The sequence below is a fragment of the Peromyscus leucopus genome, chromosome 15 (genome assembly GCF_004664715.2).
Source record: "Peromyscus leucopus breed LL Stock chromosome 15, UCI_PerLeu_2.1, whole genome shotgun sequence".
NCBI lineage: Eukaryota > Metazoa > Chordata > Mammalia > Rodentia > Cricetidae > Peromyscus > Peromyscus leucopus.
Window position 1 is genome coordinate 21,704,940 of NC_051076.1, and position 24,395 is coordinate 21,729,334.

At 38.6% G+C, this 24,395-nt stretch overlaps 1 protein-coding gene across 4 annotated transcripts in view; it reads left to right on the top strand.

The window, feature by feature from the left end:
* The first annotated feature begins 3,711 nt into the window (after positions 1-3,711).
* Akt3 (AKT serine/threonine kinase 3) overlaps positions 3,712-24,395 on the top strand; it is a 244,883-nt gene continuing 224,199 nt past the window's right edge. Inside the window, exons 1-2 of one of the 4 annotated variants that reach the window (XM_028865526.2) lie at positions 3,712-3,870; positions 13,422-13,603. In XM_028865526.2, coding sequence (XP_028721359.1) covers positions 13,558-13,603 — 46 coding nt within the window. In that variant the 5' untranslated portion in view covers positions 3,712-3,870; positions 13,422-13,557. Of the gene's footprint in view, positions 3,871-4,562; positions 4,628-13,421; positions 13,604-24,395 lie in introns of those variants that run through there. The other 3 variants (XM_028865528.2, XM_028865530.2, XM_028865527.2) reach the window with 3 other exon arrangements.

Here is a 24,395-nt window from a genome sequence, read left to right on the forward strand (position 1 = left end):
ATAAAGAGTCAAATGGCCAATGGCGAGGCAGGAGAAATAATAGGTAGAGGCAGAGAGAATAGATAGAAGGAGAAATCTGGGAGAAAAAGAAGAAAGAGCAACAAGAAGAGGAGAGGAGGATGTCAGGGGCTAGCCACCCAGAAACACAGTCAGCCACAGAGCAAGAGTGAAAGTAAGATATTCAGAAGTAAGGAAAGGAAAAAGCCCAGAAGCAAAAGCCTGATGGGATAATTAAAGTTAAGAAAAGCTGGCAAGAAACAAGCCAAGCTAAGGCCAGGCATTTATAATTAAGAATAAGCCTCCCTGTGTGATTTATTTGGGAGTTGGGTGGTGCCCCTCCCAAAAGAGTAAAAACAACCAATACCTTTAATCTCAGCACTTGGGAGGCAGAGGCAGGTGGATTTCTGTGAGTTCGAGTCCAGCATGGTCTACAGAGCAGGTTCCAGGACAGCCAGCGTGGACACAGAGAAACCCTGTCTCAAAAAACTATCAAGCAAAAACCAAAAATAAATAATAAAATAAAATAAAAAAGGCAGGGGAAGAGAGGGGAGGAAAGGGAAGGGGAAAGAGAGAGGGGAGAGAGCAGGGACACATGAGCAAGTACAAGGATATAGTTCGGGTGGTAGAGTGCCTGTTTAAATGTACAAGGCTCAGGTTCACCCCCCACCCCAGTACTGGTGGTGGCAGTGGGGAGTAAGAGCTTGATATTATTTGTAGCGCTGCTATTATAGAGACTATTTTATTTTAAAAATATTTATTTTTATTTATGTGTCTATGTATGTGGAACTGGAGTTACAGGCATTTCGAGTGGCTTGATATGGGTGTGGAAGAGTAGGGATACCATCTCTCCATCCCCAAAGGGACTGATTTCTTAAAAAACCAAATGTCTTGGGCTGCTATCAAATGACAATCTGACCCGCCTTTGTTTCTTACACCAGGACACTGGAAACCCCATCATTTTGTCAACAGTTAATGTTAGAGGTGTGATGATTGTGGACATGTGTACTTTTTGGACAAACTGAACAGAATCAGGACTTACTCATTCAGAATTAGGACTTACTCATTCGTACCCACGACTTTTAGGAAACTATGGAGAAATGAGAAGGCCCATGACTCCTGCTTCACAGGTCTTTCCCCAGTCAACATGATTTGCATCAGCCTTGGAAAACAGTATTCCAGGCAAGACCAACCTTGATGAACTGTCTTATGGTGCTAGGTATTGAACCTGGGACTCAGTGCACCCTAGGCAATTATTTATAACCTATATCACCAATTTATTAATTGTTAAGGGGTGTTCTCAGGCTAAATGGTACTGGTCAGCATCTATGTTTTAAAAGAAAGGACAACTGTCCTAGAAGACTTGCTACATAGTAGCATAGAACAAGTACTGAATTAATGAATGAATAAATCAATGGATAAGCCTGTGAATTATACAGAATTTGGCAAGACAGGATTCCTCTATGCAGCCTTAACAGGCCAGCCTGTCATTGGTGGAACTGGAAGCTGTGTTGTGGTTAGTACAAATATATTCCTTCATTTCCACACCCCTAGAGTCATCCGAGTATTTTGGAGTCAGTCAGGAGACATCCTTGTTTTTTGTTTTTGGTAGCAATATTAGGCCCAGTGAAGGATTTCTCAAATGGTCTTTCCATGCTTCCTTGGGATGTTTACCATGGGTAGAGTGGTCGGAAGTAGTAACAGGAAGAGGAAAAGGCAGCTCCAGCTCCAGTGGCAACAAGCCATGGCAAGTAGGGGCAGCATCCAAATAGTCGGGACCAGCATAAGTGAGAGCAGGGTGGTGAGAAACAGGCGGTGGAGAGGGTGGTCATGGCAGTCATGGACCTTAGAAGTCCAGGGACTGCAAGTCTGTCACCAGGTGCCAACACAACTCAAAAGGCTGTAATCGCAGCCGTTGCTCATCGCTGCCAACTGTTGAGCTTCAAGAGTTCCGGGCCACGGGAAACCAAAGCCAGAGCAGTTAAGTCTTCACCTAAGTTCTTTTTTTTTTTTTTTTTTTTTTTTTTGGTTTTTCGAGACAGGGTTTCTCTGTGTAGCTTTGTGCCTTTCCTGGAACTCACTCTGTAGCCCAGGCTGGCCTCGAACTCACGGAGATCCGCCTGCCTCTGCCTCCCGAGTGCTGGGATTAAAGGCGTGCGCCACCACCGCCCGGCCACCTAAGTTCTTAAGAGCTGTTTGATTCTGGTTTTTAAGATTCAGAGACATGAACAATAGAGCTATGCACTTCTGAAGTCTGTCAGCCCAGCCCAGCCTTTGCAACTCGAGGACCCATGTCTTCCATTAGAAGACCAACATCACTACCAGTGATTTTCATCCTGATGGGGACCCAGCCAGCTCACCGGTAACTGTGCAGCACGCACAGACATGATGCACTCTATAGACACCGGGGAGATACAGTGTAAAACAACAGGGCTAGAACAGTGGAAGATACGGACGACAGAAGAAATGCTACACAGGAAGAAGCCCAAGGTACTAAAACAGATTCTTTCATTGGGAGAGAATAACAGGTTCTCCCAAGACTAGAGCCACCGGGATGATGTTTCCAGAAGTGACGAAACAGTTATCAGCAAAAGTAAACTTTCATGGTGTCCTGGAGTGTGTGATATGTGGTAAAATATGGTCACTTTCTAAAAACCAGTCTCCACTGGACTCACTCCCCTAAGCCATGAACTTCAAAAGAAACGTCTTCTTAGTGCCCCCAAGTCCATGAAAGCAACACCCCTCACCGGGAGGTGATTCTGAGGGACTCGGGATGTCACTACAACCTCAAGCCCACATGTGGCGCCTATGGACCGGACAGCCACGTCTCCGGGACGGTCAGATGCACGGTTTTGCACCGCCGCCGCCGAGTCCGCCTTGCTCAGGTGCGGGTGCAAGCGAGTTTCCTCGCCCCGGGCCCGCACAACCGCGGCGTCCCGGTGCGGTGGGTGGGGAAGCCGAGCCCGGCCTCGGGTGCCCCGTCGTCGTCGAGGGCCCCGCGGCGGCTCGGGGAAGCCCAGAACTTCCCGGCGGGAACGCGGGCCCCGCGGCGCGGGCTGCCGGGGAAGGTGTTCTCGCGAGAGGAGGCCGAGGGGGCGCGGGTCGCCGCGGGTCGGAGGGGCGCGGGGCAGGCAGCCTGGGGACGAGCGCCCGGCTGGGGCGCGGAGCCGAGGCGGCGAGCCGGGGCCGGGGCGCGGGGAAGCCGCTCCCGCCAGTCGCGGCGAGCCAGCAGCCCTGACGTCAGGAGTTTTCCTCAAAGTCAACAACAAGCCCGCGGCTGCGGCGGCGGCGGCCAGGAGCTTCGGCGGCGGCCCCTGGAGGGAGGAAGGAGGGGGCGGGGAGGCGGCTGCCGGGTCCGCGAGGCGAGGCCAGGGGAGGCCGCAGTCCGGGGTCCCCGGCCCTGCACGCTCGGCCCGGAGCCTCCGCCCCGCCGCCGGGCAGCACAGCCCGGCCCCCCGCCCGCCCGCCCGCCCGCGCCGGGCTTTTACTGGTGATGAATTGAATTTGTAGCCGATATCCGATTCCCAAGTAGAGTCTCCGCCTCCTCCTCCTCCCCGCGCCGCCGCCGCCGCCGCCCGCCCTCCTCCTCCTCCTCCCTCCTCCCGCTGCCGCCGCCGCCCGCTCCAGCGCCGCCGCCCGCCCGCCCGCCTGCCCGGCCGGCTCCCTCCCTCCTCCCCTGCAGCCTTCGTCTCCCCTCCCGCCGGCTGCACCGGGCTCCAGGGGGCCAGAGGCTCAGCGGGGTGGGGGGGAGGACAGGAGGGGAGGAGGAGGGAGGGGGACCCCCGAGTCGCCCCCTCTCCTCCCCCCGTCCCCCCCGCTCCATCCTCCGCCACCGCCCGAGCAGCTGCGGGGCTGCCGCCACCGCCTTTGCAGGTAACAGCCGCCGCCCCCAGCTCTCGTCTCTCCCCCCCCTCCCCAACCCCCTCCACCCCTACTTCCCCGCCTCGCCGAACTCCCCGAGGGGCCCCGCGGCTCCCTCCCTGCCTCCCTCGGGAGGGGGCGGCGGCGGCGGCGGCGGCGACGCGGGTGGGTGAGGTGGGGGCGTCTGGGTGTCACCGCGGCCGCCGCCGCCGCCGGGGGCGTGGGCGGGGGGACCGGGTTCCCCTCCCTCCGGAGGCTTCGGGGCTACGGGTGTGGAGGTGGAGGCCGGGGGATGCCCCTCGCGCGCGCGCGGGTGACACCGACACCCCCTCGCTTTTGGGGGGCGGGGGAACGGCGGCAGTGCGCGGGCGGCCGGGGAGGGGGTGTTCCCGGCCTAGCGGTACCGTGTGCTGCGTGTCTGGGTTGCCCGGCCGCCGCCGCCGCCGCGCCTTTTGGGGCTCTGCTTAGCTCCAAGCCCGGTCCCTTCACCCTCACTCGTCTGGCCGCTCGGCATGGGGAGGGGGCGGCGGGCCGGGGCGGGGGGCGGCGCGCGGCGAGGTTATGTAACGCGAGCCGCCGGTGGCGAGTCGGTGTTTGGGTTGGGGGGGGGAGGGGCCGTCTGCGCATGTGGCGGGAGTGCGGGCGAGGATGCACCGGCGTCCCCCGGGTCTCCTTCCTTCGCCAGCTCCCCACCCCACCCCACCCCACCGCACCCCGCCGGCGCCCGGGAGAGGACGGTGCTGATGGGGTGCGGGTGTGCGTGTGCGAGGTGGGTAACGTGCAAGTCTGTGTTTTTAATAGTAGTGGGGTTTTGATCCGCTAGGGAGTTGTGTGCTAAGAATAGAAATGTGCGGAAGATGCTGGGTTTGGCTGATCCACTGATGCTGTCGCTGCTGGTGGCGGCGGCGGCGGCTCAGGCTGCAAGTAAACAAACCAGCTTCTTCCTTGTCCACCTCCTCCGCCTCCTGCGCATCGGTCTGCATCAGCCATGATGCTGGTGAGGCCCTTTGGAAGCCCCAAGTTGAAGCTTAAGCTGGTGGCAATGATAGTCCTGATGCCGAGGCGGGGTCGCCCCTTGTATGGGATTTCCTGGGAATTTACACTTAGGTTAGAGATAACTGAATCTCTTTAGGGCCAGGTTTTTACACTTAGGTTAGAGATAATTGAATCTCTTTAGGGCCAGGTTTTTACAGCAGTGGTGTTTACTATTATCTTTAGAAAGCAGGAAAAAAAAAAATGCTTACCCATAAGTTAATGCTTGGATTCTCTCATGTCTCCATCAAAATAATGTTATGAAAATAAAAGTCATTTTACCAGTGTGATGTATTTTGGTTAAAAGCATTGATGGATTTTAACTTGATAAAGTTTGCAGATAGAAATTCAACAATAAAACCTGTGTATGTGTATCGATTAATTTCTGTCATTAATGGAATCATCACACTTTCAGTGTGTCCTGAAAGAGATATAGAACAAGGACTTCATATGTAATACATTGACACTTGTCTCAAATCATCAGTTTAGACATGTGGTCCGTATTTGGTAAAGTCCAGTCATATTTTTTAGTAGACCTATAAATTTCTAGACAGCCACTGCAGTTTTTTTATGGTAGGAACTCATGATATTTTACGTTATATATTCACTTAGGAAAACGTTGAAAAAGCCAAAGGTGCAAGAGTCCAATAAAGATGGCTTAAGGCATGAATATTCCAGAAGATGGTTGTCTAAAACAGTTTTTTAAAAGTATCTTCATGAATTACTAATTTTCCAGAATGTATGACCAGAAACATTCAAACTGCGTTCAAGATGCAGTTCAAGACTGAATTTTGTTCCTTTTGTTAATATGAAATCTGGTTCTGTTTAATGATAAAGTTTTTTAAAAACAGAGATGACCTCAGTATCTGTAACGAGGTTCTAATTTCAGAGTGGGGGAGGGCATATGTCACTTGAATGTGACAACTTTGGATGAATGTAGGTGTAGAGTTTTGTTTGTGTTTGTTCTGTATATTTGCAGTAGCATGTTTTCTTACAGGTTTTAAAAGTTATTACTACAAAAATGATGAAATTGTTAGCCATATTCATCTTGTCACCTACAGTTAGGCTTTCTGTAATGATGAGTGGATAATTTTCAATTAATTTATTTTTAAACTTGACATTGTTAGTTTTGCATTGTATATACATGAATACTTGGAAAATTCTTCTTTGGACTTTTTATATTTGTAATTGTATTTATTATGATTTTGCAATAGAGGAGTCTCCCTGTGTAGCTTAGGCTGCCATGAAACTCTGTAGCCTAGGCTGGCCCACTAGGGATCCTCCTGCCCCAGCCTCCTGAGTGTTGGGATTACAGGTGTGTGCCAACAGTACAGGTGTGTTTATGTCATTTTTCAACTAAAGTATTTTAAATAAGGTTCAATTCACTGGACAAATATTAAGGATGAAGAATGTGCTTTGGAGGGATAGGGTTTTAGCACTTCATTCAGAAGATCACTGTCATTAAAGTTTGTGTTGTAGAATCACTGTACAACTAAAGTCATTTGGTAAACTTCAGGGACAAATGTCAGCATGGATTTCAGTGTAGGAGTTTAGGAGTGTTAAACTCCAGGTTTTGATTTTAACGTGGAAATTTCTGAATGTTTAAGCGTCTTTCTAAAGAGGAACTTGTCTCATAAATTGTTGAAGAAGTTTAGCTTTTATTTAAACTTTGCTTATTTTCATGAAGAGATAACTAGTTACACTTTATAATATTTTTAAGTTTAAAAAATTTGTTCCTGGCATGAAAAGGTGATTCCTGTTAATGTATGGGATCTGAATCATGATTTAGTAAGATTTTGGGTTTATAGTGATTATGTTTTATGGCATTAAAAAGAAGACCAATTTGGGATCATTTTAAATTTGTACAGTTAAATGCAAGACCAAAAAGTCATTTTATTTGGCTTATTTTGTAATTTGTGTTTTCAAGTTACTTTGAATTAATAATGAAAATATTTTTAATGGGAGGTTTGTGTTAGAATCTTTGAGTAATTTAAAAGTTGCTGCTGAGCTCTGTATTTCAGCAGCACCTGTATTTGTAATTTTGGTTTAATGCAGCATGTTCTTTTGCAAAGCTAGGCTAATATTAACAGATGTGTTATTATGGTTTTTAACATCTGATAGGGTTAGATTCAGTTTCCAGTTAATTCCAGCTACTAACCCTTGAGCACTTTCATGTGCCAGATACTGCTCTATGTGCTCTATTGTCTAATCTTCAGAACAATCTTGATGCACTTTTGAAAGTGAACTTCACAAGAGAAAACACTCCATACAGTATAAAAATCATACAGTATACAATCATTTCACTTAACTTTTCCTATTTTGAAACACTTTGTAGCCATTTTTAGAGTCCACAGTGACCTTGTTAAGTAGTATATAATAATCTATACCATAGTAAGTTCCACAGAATCAAGTTCATAATAGTTTCAAAAGCTGTATTGATTAAGCTGCTAACATTTCTTTCATTTTAATTGTTTCAAATGCCAAAATAAATACCTCAACTGTTTACATATTTAATTGTAGTGTCTTTCATCAAATTACAGGTACATTTATTTCTTCTGCAAAGAAATCTTCAAATAGTAGTTGGTGAATACATTAATATGCTTTTTGACTTATAAATGTGTTTTTAGTTCTTAAAAAACTATTTAAATATATTTATTTAAAGATTGCTTTCTTAAGGTACTTGAAGGGAAAGTAAAAAGGTTTACTAGACGAAAACAAAAGATGTTCAGATGAGAATTTCTCTCTTCTGTATTAAGAAAGCCCCTGACTATATCTGGATGTTGGGGGATTTGGAAAGGAAGGTAGAATTTAGCCAATAATGGAGGTTAGCCCAGATTTGGTTTGAGTTGAATGGCTGCTTGATGTTTTGTATTAACTGTATATTCAATTTTGATAATATAGCTGTATGTAATCATGATTGTCATCTGCAATACCATTTCTGTATGAAGTCAATTGAGAATTTCAATGTGATGAATCTTAAATATTAGCTCTGAAAGAGCTGTGAAACATCTAATGCTACATTTTCTTTGCAGCGAAGGAAATTGAGGCACAGAGAATTAAAGGGACATTATCAGCACCAGTCTGAATGAGGCAGAGTTGATTCAAGTTTTTTGGTCTGTCTGGTGCTCTTTCAAAAGGCAGCTTTGAGATGAACTTTGTCAGGGATTCTAATCCTGGGGTGTGTGTGGAGGAGAAATCTGGTGGTAATGTTTAGTGGACTGTAGATAGGTCTTGTGTGTGTGTGTGTGTGTGTGTGTGTATTAAGCATTTTCATTTTACAGTTTGAGAGGTGCCTGGGGCAGATTTTAGAATTTTATGTGTATATTGAATTCAATGGCCAGCTGAGCCAGTGTTAAGTAGCAGTCCTCAGCCTGTTGTCATAGGTGCCTTCACAGATAAGCAACATTTTCTAGTAGAGGTAGCTTGTTTATTGGTTTATGTGAAGCAGCGGATAAGTAGTAGCATATCCCCAATGTTTTCAGTCAGAATGTTAGGTATATCACCTAGCACAAGCTTTTTAATAATGGACATGTTGGTGGAGCTTGTACATTGATGCCCTAAGTAGAGGGAAAGGGGAAAATGCTTTCTCTTTTTGTAGATATATTTTTAAGTTTATAAAGTCGATTTTTAAGAATTAGCAGTTTGAAAGATCTTGATAGTTTGTCTAAAAGTTCCAGGTTTTGGGAAAAAAAATTCCACAGTGTTATTAATGTATTCTAAAGAGAATTGTTAACAGGGTATCAACTCCAAGTAGGAGCAGATTACCTTGGAATTATTTTAAATACAAGACAAATTGGCTTGAATTTCATTTCCACTTTTGTGTGTTTACTTTCCTGCATATCCTTTTGAAAGTTTGATACAGCCTTGTGTATTTGTCCTGGTATATAAATCATTTTTTTTTTTTGTGGGGGCGGGGGACGGGGGACGGGGAGGATACGTTATACCACCTTTCACAACTGCCTTTTACTATTTTTGAGCCGTGGTCTCACCAAGTGGCTCAGACTAGTCTGACTAGGCTAGCCTCAAACTTGTGATCCCCCTGCCTCAGCCTTCAGAGTAGCTGGGATTGTAGTCATGTGCTACCATTCCTTGGCTTAGCATTTCTTATCATATAGTTATTGCAATCTGAAACTACTGTGGAATCTAAAGTAGTTCCTCTTGCTCATCATTTATGTTTTAAAATATTAATTGTGTTTGAATTAGTTTTCTTTATTAATTCAGTTTGGTTATCATAAATAAAGTCTATAAAATGATAGCATAGAGTCTTATAGCCGAAGCTCAACTATAGTTTAAAGAAAATTATTTTGGATTTTAATTTAGAAATAAGCCTATAGGAAGCCAGATTTGATGGGTCGTGTCTGTTATCCTAGCACTTGGGGGTTTGAGGCAGGTTCGAGGACATTTCAGGATACATAGTTGCAGGGTAGTCTGGCCTACAGGTCTCAGAGATCCCCCTTTCCCCACAAAAAAGAGATAGTTAACATACAGGAAATTATTAACATATGAACTTTGCACTTGTGTGAAAGAAAATTACTCAGTGCTTTTTTCATCCTGAGTTTAGTTCTATGTTATTTCATTTGTGATAGTTCTCTTGATACTTTTAGTTTTACTTTATTTTTTTCTTGGGTTTACTTTAAAACATTTTGATAATTACATTTGAGACTACATATTTTGTGATTTCATATAATGCAGATGAAACTAATGGAAGATCTTAATTGCAGGTGATTACTTTTATTGATTGTACCTATGTGTGGTAACTATGGGGAATACTGTCATTATTACTTTTGGCCACAGTTTTCTTAGTTTCACAATTAAGAGTCAAATAAGGTGATATAAATGACAGATCTTAGATAACAAGTATAAAATAGACTTGGGAAAGACTTAAGATACTTTTTTAGTTCTTGTCACGGAGTAGACAGAAGATATATATATATATATAAAACTTACTGACTGAGTAAGTATAGGTATAGTTCATGATTTTTGAGTGAATGACATTCTAAAACATGTTTGATATTGTTGCTTTAAGTTGCATGACTGGTTGTTACTGAAGTCTTTAGAAAATTCTTTAAAGCATTAGTAAGAAAATACTCCCTTCTCTCCTTTTTCTTCCCATAATGAATAATTTTGAGTAGCATTGAGGGTTTTTTAATTTGGAGTTGAAAATTGATGATTTCAACCAAAAGTGATTTAAAATGTCAAGAGAAAAATAGGATAGTTTTAATGTAGTCTAGTCCTTGTACTTTATGGAAGACCATAGGAAACATGATTTAACATATAGGAATTTTAATTATGTATATATAAATAATTCCATAATGTTTAAACTTAGTTTTGTTATAAAAATGGCACCATGCCATTTTTGCTATTGGCTTATTAAACTTGTTTGCATAGCTTATTTTTTATTATCTAAAGCTGTTACATCTTTGTTCATTCATCCACTTATTCACTAATTCTGTATTTGTTGAATAAGTGCCAGGCACAGTCAAATTACTTTAATAATTTATATTGTGATTCAATGGAATTAAAGATGGGAAATGTTTTGTACATTACAAAATGATATTCAAATGAAGTTATTATCATATTCTTTAATAGTGAATCATGAATGAAAATATCTTTACTATTGAATCCACTATGAATTTTGTGTGTAACTTTTAATAAGAATGATAAAAATTAGATTGCCTAGCACTAAAATATTGAATTCAACAGACTTAAAAATAAACCAGATTTTATGTTAACTCACTGGAGAGAACATATTTCCACAGAAGTTACTATGGAAGGAGGGTGAAGTTTGCTTTACATTGGAAACAGGTGACAGAACTTTGGCTCATCTAATTGATTAGTATTTAGGTAAATGTGGGAAAACCAGAGAATATGCTTAGTGCTTAGGAGCCAATCAAGTTGCTTTTACACATAAAAGACAGGTTTCCTGCTAATCTAATGATTACATTTTAAAAATTATGTTTAAAGATGGTAACATTTTAGCCATTAGACACAAGAACAGGTTTTAAAGCTGAAAGTTGTGGTTATGGGTAAAATTTGGTAATTGTTTAAAATATAATGGGATAAGACCACCTCTAATAGTTAGGTTCAGTGGCCCTAATAAAGTTTGTGAATTTTGTTTTAATTTAATGTACACTTGAAAAGTTCAGTCTTAATACGTATGCATTGATTATTCTCTCTCTTAATCCAAGAAACTAGTTTTCATAAACAGGTCTGTTATGAAATAAGATTAATTGATTTGGGTTGATCTGATTCAATTTCAGGAAGACTTCTATCCTCTCAGAGTTCTTTGTAAGGGTTATTCCAGCACAATTTACTTTAACTGGAAATATCTCTTGGATATGTTCTTTTTGATATTACCCTAATATTTATTCTAGTTTTACTCCCAAGAATGACGTACATCTTCGTTTGTTCAGATTATATAGTTTTATAGTGAGAAAAGCAGACTCTTACTAGAGATGGAGCCTTTTTGTTTAAGTAGTACCAAGGAGAAGAGCTCAGTATAGCTATGATGGTGACATCATTTTGCATTAGTGTTTTCTAGTATTTAACTTAAAATTCTTTATGCAGTATACACAGATAACCCTTTGATTTATGGAGCTGTATAATAATGTTGGGTTCTTCAGGATACGATGCCAATCAATCAAAATAAAATGTTTAAATGCTGTAGTTTAGGGCTTTTATTTTTTTTTCTGTTTGTCCTGTTTTTAATGTGAAGTGGGTATTATTTTGAATAATGTGACTTTCCCCTGGCAGTATTTAGTGTGAGATTGATTGTTGGTGGTAAATTATATCTTATTTTAGAATATTTAATGTTAGTAGAGATGTTTCAGGAGGACAAAATTATAAAATTTCCCCAAAGTTCCTTCAATAAAGGATTGATTTTCTCAAATTTCTTTTAGTTTTTAATTTTTTTCAAGCAATCTTAATTTTGGGAAAAAGACCCAGATTACAGCATCCCTCTTTATTCTGCAGCAACAGGTTCCCATGACTATGGTTTTGAGTAGTCCTATCCCTTCCTGCATGTATTGCATACGACATGTTTGTACAGCCCATGACAGGGTGGTCTCCTGGTTGAGCCATTGTAGCCTTTCTGAGATTGTTCAGAGGATGTTTAGTTTTGATCACTGATTGATAAATGGTTAGGCTTTGCATATAATTTGTGTTGGAGGAAGATTTGTAATCAAGTTCAGTACTAACTGGGAATCCAACCTTGAATTTAATGCTGTGCACTATTTATGAAAACCAACTTCATAGAATAGCACAATTACTCTACGTACCTATTTTTTTCTGGTTACCTGAAGTTCATGCTGTTTGTCCTAGGCCACTTAACACCAGCATATCTGGTCCATATTTTTGCAAATGTAGAAGCCCTTTCACAAAGTTTTGTGGAAGCATTTCCTTTCTAGATTGGGAGGGACAATAATAAAGAATTCATTAAGCTTATTGCTATATATGCAAGGAAGCCTTTTTACTCTAAATTCTCATATAAAGACCCAGGATACATTTCTAGTGTTTGCCTTAGAAAACACTATATTTCTTCTGAGCAACTATATATATGTATATGTATATGTATATGTATATGTATATGTATATATACACACATATGTATATATGTATACACACACACACACACACACACACACACACACACACATATATATATATAACAGATACTGTTAATACAGAAACCTGTCATGTTTTCAAATTTACAAGTTTCCTAAAACATTTCATTCCAAAAATTTGGCTCACCTTTCACATGTAGAGTTTTGAAATGAGAAGAGCATACTTCAAAGTCGGGCACTCTGAATTCAGATTTTAGCTCTACAGTTTACTACCTTGAAATCTAGCAAGTTACCTATTTTCTGTGAGCCCCAGTTTCTCTGGTCTGTGATGAAGTTAATGGTGCCCTAAGAGAGTTGTGAAGATTGTCAGGTTTTATGGTAGATGAACAGTTCTTGGCATGTCTTTTCTACTTCATATTCCCTTTGTTTCACTTTCTTTATCTACCAGAAAAATTTACTTAATGTTTTGTACTTAATGTAATCTACCTAAAATATGTTCTAGAATAAAGCAGATTATATAAATGTTGCTTTCTTGGCACATTGTATTTTACATAAAGTGCAGCAATTAAAAATACTTAAAGATGCTTTGACATAGCTGTTTTTGAAATTAGAGGGATTCGAGCCACTTAACTTTCATTCTTTCTCCCCATCATCTCAGGTATACATTACAAAACACGCTGTCTGTGTGTTTGTGTAGGTCTGACAGTAGTTTTGTTAGGACATTTTATTTCAGTCTCTTAAGTTCAATGTTTCACTATCACTTCACATTTGTCACAAGACCAGAGCAGTGTACTCATTATGGAGCTATTTAATAAATAAGCCCCTCCCCCACCCCCATGTTTGAAGAGCTAGACTCTATGTGAAGTCAGGCCAATTGAAGGCATTTACAAAGACTTAGTTGTTTGTTATTGCTATGTGAGTTCAAGAATGGAAAAAAAAAGAAATTCTTTCTTCAATACTTCCTTCCAGGCTGAGTCATCACTAAAGAGTGGGAAGGGCAGCAGCAGCAGCAGCAGCAGCAACAGCAACAGCAAAGAATCCAAATACTAAAACTGATCCTGCAAAGCATCATTTCTCCAAGTTGGGGGCTCAGAGGGGAGCCATCATGAGCGATGTTACCATTGTGAAGGAAGGTTGGGTTCAGAAGAGGGGTAAGTGAAGTGGTCAGCAAAACTGCAAAGAGTACGGTTGGTGACAGTGCTGGACAGTGAGTGGTGTGCTGAGAGTTACCTTTCCCTGGTGCTGCTAAGGGAAACCCTGAGGAAATAGTGCTCAACGTGGAGGTTAGGAATTTGCTTATTAGGGATTCCCTTCTAATTCTTGATTTGTATAATTTGAATTACAATAGATTTTGGACGCATGCATGTTAGTACTGTAGTTTTCTGTGGTGTCCAGATTCTACAGACTTCACAGAATTATTTAACATATAGAAAAGGACTCTTGTGTCTATTATATAATGTATAAATACTTAGGTAAAAGTACTGTATTGATCAATTTGCATGGTAGCAGAAAGGCTTAATGTATAAGGGGGAGGCTTAGTCCATACACTGTTGGTCTAAACAGGCCTATAAATTAGGTAAGTTAAAGCTCTGATATAAAAGTTCAAATGTGGACAATGATTTTCTTGGTGTGTTTAATTTGATAGTTCTTGTTTACATTATCTACCTTTATTGTGTATTTCATATCCATTCTTTAGATAAATACATTATTTTTATTAGTAAATAACTCCTGTAAAACTTAGTTTATAATCTTAGTGATCACCATTTTATATCATCTATATGTTTATTAGAGATCTAGACTTTAGTCTCGTTGCCCAGCCATTACATCTTTCTACCTGCATGACCAGTTGAATTGGATGAGGGATGCTTTTGAGTTCCATATTTTTATTTGCTAACTGAAAGTTACCTCCTAAATGCCAATTTTCATATTCTTTTGGAGTTCTTTGGTTAATACCTATGATAAAAAGCCATTGCATTGTGGGATTTTTAAATAGTCCTCATTAACTTGTATAATATTTTAATGAGTTGTGCCTAATGTTTATGGTGATGTAACAAACACTACTGTCCTGATATAGAACATGTCCACTCTAAAAGTTTCTTTCTGCTTCTTTTTGGTTCAGTGCTTCTCTTTCAGCCTTGGCAACCACCGACTGTGCTGTCTGCTATTATAATTATGCTTTTCTGAGATTTCAGTTCAATAGACTCATGAAATCCATTGTCTTTTGTGTCTGATTTCTTTCCTGTACATACATCAGTGCTTTATCCATATGGTATATGTGAGAAGTAGAATTCTGAGGTCTGGAAATACAGTTCTTCATTTATTTGTTTATTTTCAATTTTCTTTTTGAAACAGAATCTCACTTTATACCCAAGGCCATATGTAGCTCAGGTAGTCACCTAACTTGATGACCTTCCTGCCTAGGCATCTTGAGTACTGGGATTACAGGCATGTTTTACTACTGGCTTTGTCTTTTTAACTTGTTAGAAATTGGGGCCATCTCTAGAAAGTTTTTATGAACATTGAGTACATGCCTTCTTATAATGTGTTTCCATTTGTCTGGGTAATAACCTAGGATAAGATTTTGGGCTATATGGTAAGTGCCTGTTTTAAATTTATAATAAACTATCAATTTGTTTTCCAAACACACACTCACTCACTCTCTCTCTCTGTCTCTCTCTCTCTCTGTTTGGGGGAGGAAGAGAGACAATGGCAAGTCACTTTTCAATTTTTATTTATTCCTAAAATCTGCTTTTGTAAGACTGTTTTAAAACTCAAATGAGATAATGACTATGGATATCTTTATATTCTGTTTGTCTAAAGCTTAAGCCCTTGAGTCTGTTTAATTAACCACATCTTTCCTGAAATACCATGATGGAAGGTTGGTATTTAGTACATAGAATATATAATAGAAAATAAAGAAAATGATATGTAAGAAATTCTGTTGTTCCTATACTGGTCAGAGAAGCACACACAGTCCCTGTGTCTGTGTGTCTGTCTATATCTATGTTCATGTTTATTGAGAACTTGTAGCCATCTGAACATAATGTGAGTAGTATTTATGAAATGTAAAAATTTTTCCATGCTTTACCTCTTCAGCTGGTTCCTTTCTTTAGAGAAAATCATTGTAGACTTTATGTTTAATTCTTCTCTCTGTTGATCACTTTCCTAATTGTACATACAGTATACAATACTTTATTTTTAGATAGCTGTTTTTACATAATCTGGTGTCTCTGTTATGAAAATGAAAAAATTAACTTTGAAGACGTAGTCACCTTTTCCTCTTTTTATTTTTTGTCTTTATGACTAAAACTTAGATGTTGGACCATCACCTTTGAGAACATTGTCTCTAAATTTACTTTTGTAAACTGTGTCTTGACTTCCTAACATTGCCTTCATAAATTGTGCTAGCTATAATATTTATTGTATATTGTCAAGGTTTATAGTAGTTAAACTTGTTGATTATGAAGAGCAATGAACAACATTTTGATTATTTAATGCTAGTGATATGATGGTATTCTAAAGATAAGAGGGATTTTTTTTGTATCTCCTCAATTCTCAATATCATGTCTGTCTGTAGTTTGCAATCATGATTATTTTTCTTGATTTTTTCTTTTTTCTTTCCTTTTTTTGACTTTTGAGACAAGGTCTGACTATATATCTCAGGTTGACTTTCAACTTGTATTCCTCCTGCCTTAGTCTCCCAAGTTTGGAATTTTAGGTATTGGCCACAATGCCTGGCTTTTCCTTGGACATTCTTATGGCCATGTTTTCCCCCTGCTGATTGAAGAACTTATGCTTTAATTATTGATTGTTTAGGTTTTTAATCATAATATTTGAAGTACTAATGTACTGTTTTCTGGATTTGATGCTAACTAACACCATGTAATTCTCTATCAAGTTCCATGCTTTCTTGGATCCCATGTTATTATTTTGTTTTGGACTCATTTTACAGTTTCCTAGAATGTCTCCTGTGCTGATACTTGCTTTCAGGAGGAATGTGTATGGGTGCTTGTCAGTGTAATATTAAAACTGTCTTTTTGACTTTCATGTCTGGTACATTCCTTGGCTGGGTATATCATTCACATTTAAATTGCTTTCATTCAGAAATTTGAAGGTTGCATTCCTTTGCTTTTAGTAACCAGTTTTATTGAGGAGAGGTGTGATGCTCATGAGTTATTTCTTTGTAGGAAACCCATTTTTGTTCTCTGGAATCTGTTGATGCTTCTGTGTCTTTGGAATTATGAAATTAAAGGAGGGTGAATTACAGTCTCATATTTGCTTACTATATTAAAAGGTTTAGTGGACAATTTGAATATGAAAGTTTAGATCTGTCTTCCTTTCTCTAGTTTTTTTTATGTCTTTTTTTTCTTCTTGTATATTCCCTTATTTCCTAGAGCTTCTAAATAAATTTGATAAGTAAAAAAGTTTTTTTGTTTTCCACATCTTTCTAGGAAGAGGAGAGAAACTTTTTCTTGGACATTGCATTGACTTTTTCTTCCAGTCTGTTACTGAATAGTTTCAGGTGTTACTTTATATTTCTCGAAATTCTTTGTAGTTCATAGTTACTTTTATAATTGTTCAGAACATGAAGTTTTATTTTGAGTTTTCCTCTTCATTCAGTTAAGTATTGGTTTGTTGACTATGGTTCTTTTATGGTGGTGGTTTCTTCAGGTGTCTCGTGATACTCTTTGTACAGTTATGAGAGAAGATTGTTACTGGTAATGCTCTCTCGTGCTCTCTCTCTCTTTTATCATTTTCTCTGTATGTTTGACAAATACGTTTGCTGAGTTAGAATTTGTGATGATAATTAACTGTACTCTTGACAGCATTAGTTGAAACACGAGAGTAAATAAATTCTGGCATGCCCCCTCCCCCCACTATTTGTTCTTTTAGACAATTTTAGTACCATTTGAATAATAATTTTATGTTCAGTCAAACATATTTCACAATATAGACTGTTGCTTATCTTTCATTTGGCTCCAAGAATTTCTCTTTCCCAAAGCATTGTTATTTATCTTGGACAGATAGTTATAACCTGAACTTTGGTGTATTTGTTTGGAAATATCTGTCTCCTCTACCTCACAATGTGGTTTAATCATTATTATGTGTAAGTGTAGAGGAATGTATTAAAATTACTTGCTATAATGATTAAAATATAAAAAGTTGCAATGAAGTTAAATTCATTGCTGAGAGTGTTGCTTATTTGTTGTTGGAAAGCACTGAAAACAACCCATAATACAGTTCTTAGTGTGAATATTAGTTTAATTTTTCTATATATTTGAATATACATATATGTATATATATGTGTGTATGATATATATACACACACACACATTTGGATCAGTTCTTAATAATTTAGCTCCTTTCTAGATACTACCTGATTTTATTTGTACCCTTAATATACATTGATTTTTCAGTAAATAATTTCCCAAACAATGGGGAAAAGGTGCTAAACAATGATATTCAAATAGGGTAAATTCTTAATCTTGTTTGGTAGAGATTTATTAATAATGAAACTATATTCTTGTGGACTTTTCTGTACCAGTTGAAGATGATGATTCAGATGACACACAAAGATAGCATTACTAGTGTAGAATTGACAGTTATTACATAGCATGGGTTAAGTTAATATCTGTACTTTCCTCTATGGTGGACCTAAGGAGCACTTTATATCCTGGCTTTGTATTAGCATAGTAACCACCTGTATGTGTAGCAAATTCTTACTGTATTGTTTAAAAACTAGTCTATTCCAAACCTTTTAAAGTAGTTGGTGAGTTTTACTTTTGGGTTTTCTGAGTTTATTATAGCTACTGGTAATATTTGCTATGTAGAAATTTAATACATTAGTACAATAAGAAATCCAACAATTTAAAAAGGTTTACATAATAAAATTAAGCTGCAGTAATAATAGTGTTTTGTAATTTCTAATTTTTTTTCATTTTACATACCAACCACAGTTCCCCCTCCCTCCCCTCCTCCCACTCCTCCCACCCCACCCCACCCTCCATCTACTCCTCAGAGAGGGTAAGGCCTTCCATGGGGAGTCAATGAAGTCTGTCACATCAAATTGAGGTAGGACAAGCCCCTCCCCACTGCATCAAGGCTAGAGAGATGGCTCAGTGGTTCTTCCAGAGGACCCAGGTTCAATTCCCAGCACACACATGGCAGCTCACAACTGTCTGTAACTCCAGTTTTAGCGGACCCAACACCCATGACAAAACACATATAAAATAAAAATAAATAAATGAAATAGTTTCTAAAATTTTATGTTTAATAATACTGTTTCTTAAAAACCTAAATGTTTTAGGCTACTTTTTAATTCTACAATGAAATACCTGAAATAAGCTACTTTGTAAAAAGATGAGGTTTTTTTTTTTTTTTTTTAGTTTATTTACTAGTTTGGAGCCTCAGGGGCATGGCACCTACATGTGCTCACCTCTGTTGGAAGTTCCCTGTCAGGTGGCAGATGATAACTGTGAGTGTGTAAGCCATCACATTTGGAGACAGGAGACAGGGAGAGGACAACAGGGGCTGTGCTTTGTAGCAGGCTTTTTCTTTTGGGCCACCAGCCACCTCGAAATCATGACACAGAGACTTATTCGTTTTGAATACTCGGCCTAGCTTAGGCTCTCGTTTCTGGCTAGCTTTTTTTTTTTTTTTTTTTTGGTGTTTTTGAGACTGTGTTTCTCTGTGTTGTTTTGGTGCCTGTTCTGAATCTCACTCTGTAGATCAGGCTGGCCTTGAACTCACAGAGATCTGCCTGGCTTTGCCTCCTGAGTGCTGGGATTAAAGGTGTGTGCCACAGCTGCCCGGCTCTGGCTATCTCTTTTAACTTAACTTGTTTTTCTTTATCTACCTTTTGCCTCAGGGTTTTTACTTTTCTTTCCTTCTGTATATCTTTCTTTTACTGCTTCTTGTGTCTGGCTGGGTGGCATCTGCCTGGCTTCTGGCCCCAGGTGTCTCACTCATTCTCTCCTCTCTTCTTTCATTCTTTTCTTCTTTGCTTGAACCTAGATTTCTCCTCCTATTTATTCTTTTTGCCTGGCAGCTCCGCCTATCTCTCTCTTGCTCAGCTATTGGCTGCTCAGCTTTTTATTAGCCAATCAGGTGCCTGAGGCAGGCAAGGTGAAACAGATGCAGCAACATGTCTTTACATAATTAAACACATATCCTTACATCATTAAACAAATGCAGCATAAACGAAGGTAACACACCTTTACATAGTAAAAGTAATATTCTGCAGCATAAACAAATGTAACATATCTTTGCTTAGTTAAAATAATATTCCATAACAGTGCTTATTTTATAATCATTCTCTTGCAAGAACTGAAGGGCTCTTCTGAGAATCACCAACCAAGAGCTTGCCTCCAGTGACCTAAGGACTTTTCTTCAGGTGTCAGTTACTCCCAAAGCATTTACCATATCCCCACACTGCCACCATGGGGACCAAACCTAACATCACAAAGGATGCTTGGCTGACCTTTATCACACCCCAAGTATAACTCTAACTAGTAATTTATGAATGTAGAAAGTCAGTTCTTTGGTAACAAATTAGGATCTTCATAGTCTATTAATTCATAATGTAACTTTTGGGAAATTAATACAAATTTAAGAAATAACTTATTGAAAACATTTTGATTGATGAAAATGATGCCTATGTGAATTTGTTATACTTGTTGTAGTCGTGTCATCAAATAACCACTCTTGTTATTTAACTTGTATTCATAATACCCATAAACTCCATCAATGGAATACTTGTCTTGTATTCTGTGAAATGGTTTAGTTAAAGTAGATTTGGTAATGTAAACATTTTGTCTATTGTCTCATAGGAGCTAAATCCTGTTATGCAAAATAGACTGTAGCAACATAAGGATTGTGAGCAGGTTATGTTGTGATTTGTAGTGTAATAAAATTGCATAATTTATTTTGTGGAAAGCAAAACAAAAATTTTTAGGTGCAAAAGTTTGAGAGCTTTTCTTTTTTCTTTGTATTTGTGTTCTTTGTTCATGTTTTATTTATGAAGTAACTTTAGAAATAAATTATGAAGTGGTTATAAAGAGAAAGAAAACGACAACTTGATTTCCTGTTTACTACCTAGCAGTGAGCTTTTTCCATAGAGAGAGAGAGTAGCTGTGGTGGTGACTGTAAACCACATTACAGGTTAGAGAAGTATGCTATGACTGTTGAAGTTATAAAACAATGAATTACCTTTTTTCTCTTCATGGTTTTTGAGACACATCTCACGTAGCCAGCACTAGCCTTGAACTTGCACTGCAGTGAAACTGGCTTTGAACTTCATTTCTCCTGTCTCCACATCTGGGATTACCTGTGTACACTACTACCAAGTTTAAGTTTATTTCCTCATGGCTTTGAGATTCAGAGAACTAATTTATTCGTAATCTGGAATTTATTTTTCTCACAGATTTTCATACACTTATTTTGAAAATTGTAAGCTTTCGTACACTTTCTGGAGTGAAGGAATTGTGAACTGCTATGACACTGACGTGTACTTATTTTCAATGAAGAGTGAAGCTGTGTGTGTTGACTTGCAGCTTCATTCAGTTTACTTACAAATGTTAGTTTGTTTCAGGGTGCACAAGGTAAATACTTTACCAGGGGAATATGTATCTATTCCTTAATGTTAAAGATTTTCTACCTAGAAGGGCAAATTATCTGGGAAGAACCAGAATTCTTTTTCTTTGTTTCTACAAATCAGACATAGCCAACTTGTGGCCCATGGGGTGCATGTGGCCAAATACAGCTATAAATACTGCCCAGTGTTATAAGCTTAATTAAAACATGGAAACATTGAGGTTTTTTTTTTTTTTTTAAATTTAATTTGTGCAGTTTGCACGTGAACTTTGTAGATGATAAAATCATGTTGTAGTATCTAAAGGCTGGAAATATCTGCATGTCTTTTAATTTCCTTTCCTGGCCATATTTTACTAAGTATGGTCTCTAATATAATGTCCAATAAAAGTGGTGATTGTGTATTTTTGGCCTTCTCATTTTAATAGGAAAATGTGTATTTTACCACTAAATATTCTGTTACCTATTGTTTCTCCATTTCTGCTATTTGGAATGCCCTTCTTCCTGGTGTGCTGAATTTTATGAAATTGTTTTCTAGTTTTCCCAAAATATTTTATTGTTACTATGGTTATATTCCAGAATGACCATAATTCACACATTAATATATTAAAACAAAAATAAAATTCTTATTTATTAATGTGTGAATTATGGTCGTTCTAGAATAAATCCCATTTAATTGAGATGCATTTAAAATATGTTCCAAATTTAGATTTATTATCTTTTTAAGGACTTTTTTGTGTCTGTTCGAATACAGATTTCAAGTTTTGGTACTAATTATGGTGGATATATAATAGTATTTAATATTTATGTATGACAAGTTCTCTCCATGTAGCCCAGACTGGCCTTGAACTCACTGTATATCCCAGGCTGTCTTCAAACTCCAAGCAGTTTTCTTGTCTCAGTCTGCTGAGTGCTGGTATTACAGATGTGTGCCACCATGCTCAAATATAAAGTAGGTTGAAGAGTATTTCTCCTCTACTTCTGAATGAATTTGTGTTAGATTAATTTCTTCCTTAAATGATAAATGAAGGTAATTTGTTTGTATGAACATTTTGATAATCTAATTTCTTTAACAAATACAGAATTACTAATACTTCTTATTTTATCTTGTGTACATTCATTAAATTGTATTTTTTAAGGATTATTTATTTCATCTAAGGTATTCATATGAAGTGTTGAACATAAAGTTTTTTTTTTTAAAGTTTTCTTTTTAACAGTCCTTTATTCTTTTAATGTCTGCAGGTTGAGTAATAATTTACCTTCTTTAAAATCCCCCAATATTGGGAAATGATACTCTTTTAAAAATAATCTTATTAGGAGTTTATTAGTCTTTCAAAGAGGCAAGCCAGTGTTTAAATTTTCTGCAATTGTATATTCACCTGTTTTTCTCTAATTCTGTTTTTTGAAGATTCTTGATTTTTGTGACTGTATGAATAAATATTCTTTATGTATCGATTCCTTTATATGTGTCTGTCTTCAGTGCTTGTCTTGAAATCAGTGGGAAATTTGTATCACTATAACTACTCCAGATTTTTTATGACGATTGCTTGCATTTTTTCAAATGACCTCTTATAATTAGCTGATGAGTATTTTGTGTATAAACTGCTTCTCTTGTAGACAGCACATATTTGAGTCTTTTAATAAAAGAAGTCCAATTTGACAATCTCTTAATTAGGCTATTCATGTTGAATGTGATTATTGATATAATTGAGTTTTCTATTTGTGCCATTTAAACTTTATTCATTTTCCCCTATTTTCTTGCAGTGTAAAAATTTAGCATCTTTTATGTATTTTGTTTTATTGTCATTATTTGCTTGTTAGTTATGCTTCTTAAAATTTTAAAACATTTATAGTTGATGCTTATTAATTGGTGATGTAGTTAAATTAGTAATTGATGTAATCTTGTGTGATTCAGTTTTCTGTGGCTGTGACAAAGCACCCAGGAAAATCAGCTTAAAAGGAAGATTTATTTTGGCTCAGGGTCTTAGGGACTTGATGTTACTTGGCCTCGTTGTCTCTGGGTGTGTAGCAGCAGCACATCATGGTAGGGTATGTGGTCGAGGAAGTTATTCACCTCATAGTACCAGGAAATAAAAACAGGGAGAGAAAGAGGGCCTAGGGTCTCTAATTCAAAGACATGTTCTTAGTAACCTGACACACTTTACTAGCTTCTGCTTTCTGAAGATTCCTCCCTGCTACAGACTGGATTTATTTTTTTCACGCATTCTCTATAGTAGTGGTTTTCGCTTCAAACTTCTGAATTTTTACATTTATCTATATATGTATTTATCATTCAGGAGTGTGTGTGTGTGTGTGTGTGTGTGTGTTTTATTTTTTATTTTTTTATACAGGGTTTTTCTGTGTAGGTCTGGCTATCCTGGAACTTACACTGTAGACCAGGCTGGCCTTGAACTTGGAGATCTGCCTGCCTCTGCCTCCCAAGTGCTGGGACTAAGGGTGTGTATCACCACTACCCAGATGGATAGTGGTTTTAAACCAAGATGCCTTTGTTCTGAGGTGACGTTTGGCGATACTTAGGATGATTTTTGTTGATACAATGTGGGCTTGAGGTTGCTATTGGCATTTGATAGGGGAGAACAAGTACAAGACAGTCTCCCACAACAAAATTGTCAAGTTAAAAATGCCACCAATTGTACAAGGTTCTTCTGCATTCTCTTTGTGTGTTTGCAGGCCAGAGGTCTAGGTCAAGTGTCTTCCCCTGTTGCTTTCCATCTTTTTTTTTTTTTTTTTTTTTTTGAGACAGAGTCTCTGCAAAACTGGAATTCATCGATTGACTAGACTGGCTGGCCAGCGAACTCTGGAGATCTGCCTGTCTCTACCTTAGTGCTAGAGTGCTGCCATGCTGGGCTTTTATGTGGGAGCTGGGGATCTAAACTCAGGTCTTCATGCATTTTCAGCAGGCAGTTTACTGAGCTATCTATCTTCTTAGTACCTATCTCCCCAGCTTGAGACAGGATCTTATGTAGCCCAGGCTGGCCTTAGAGCTCACTGTATAGCTATATACCACAATGCCTGGCATAAAATGTGCACCTTTGACAGTTTGTATAGAATTAATATTTTCTTACATGCGACATAGTAATACTGTAGTTCGTTACATTTACCCTCACCTCTGAGTATCTTGCACTATTGTTTGGTTCATTAGTTTAAAGTTACTTTTTTTCTGGCCACCATGAGATAGTATGAGCTGTTGTTGTTTTTGTATTGCCATTCCTTATAATGTCATTTGTGTTTGGATGGTTTTAAATTTCTTTCTTGGATTTTTCAGCAATTTGACTATGCTGTACTAAGATGTTTTCTTTATATTTATGCTATTTGGAATTTATTGAGTTATTT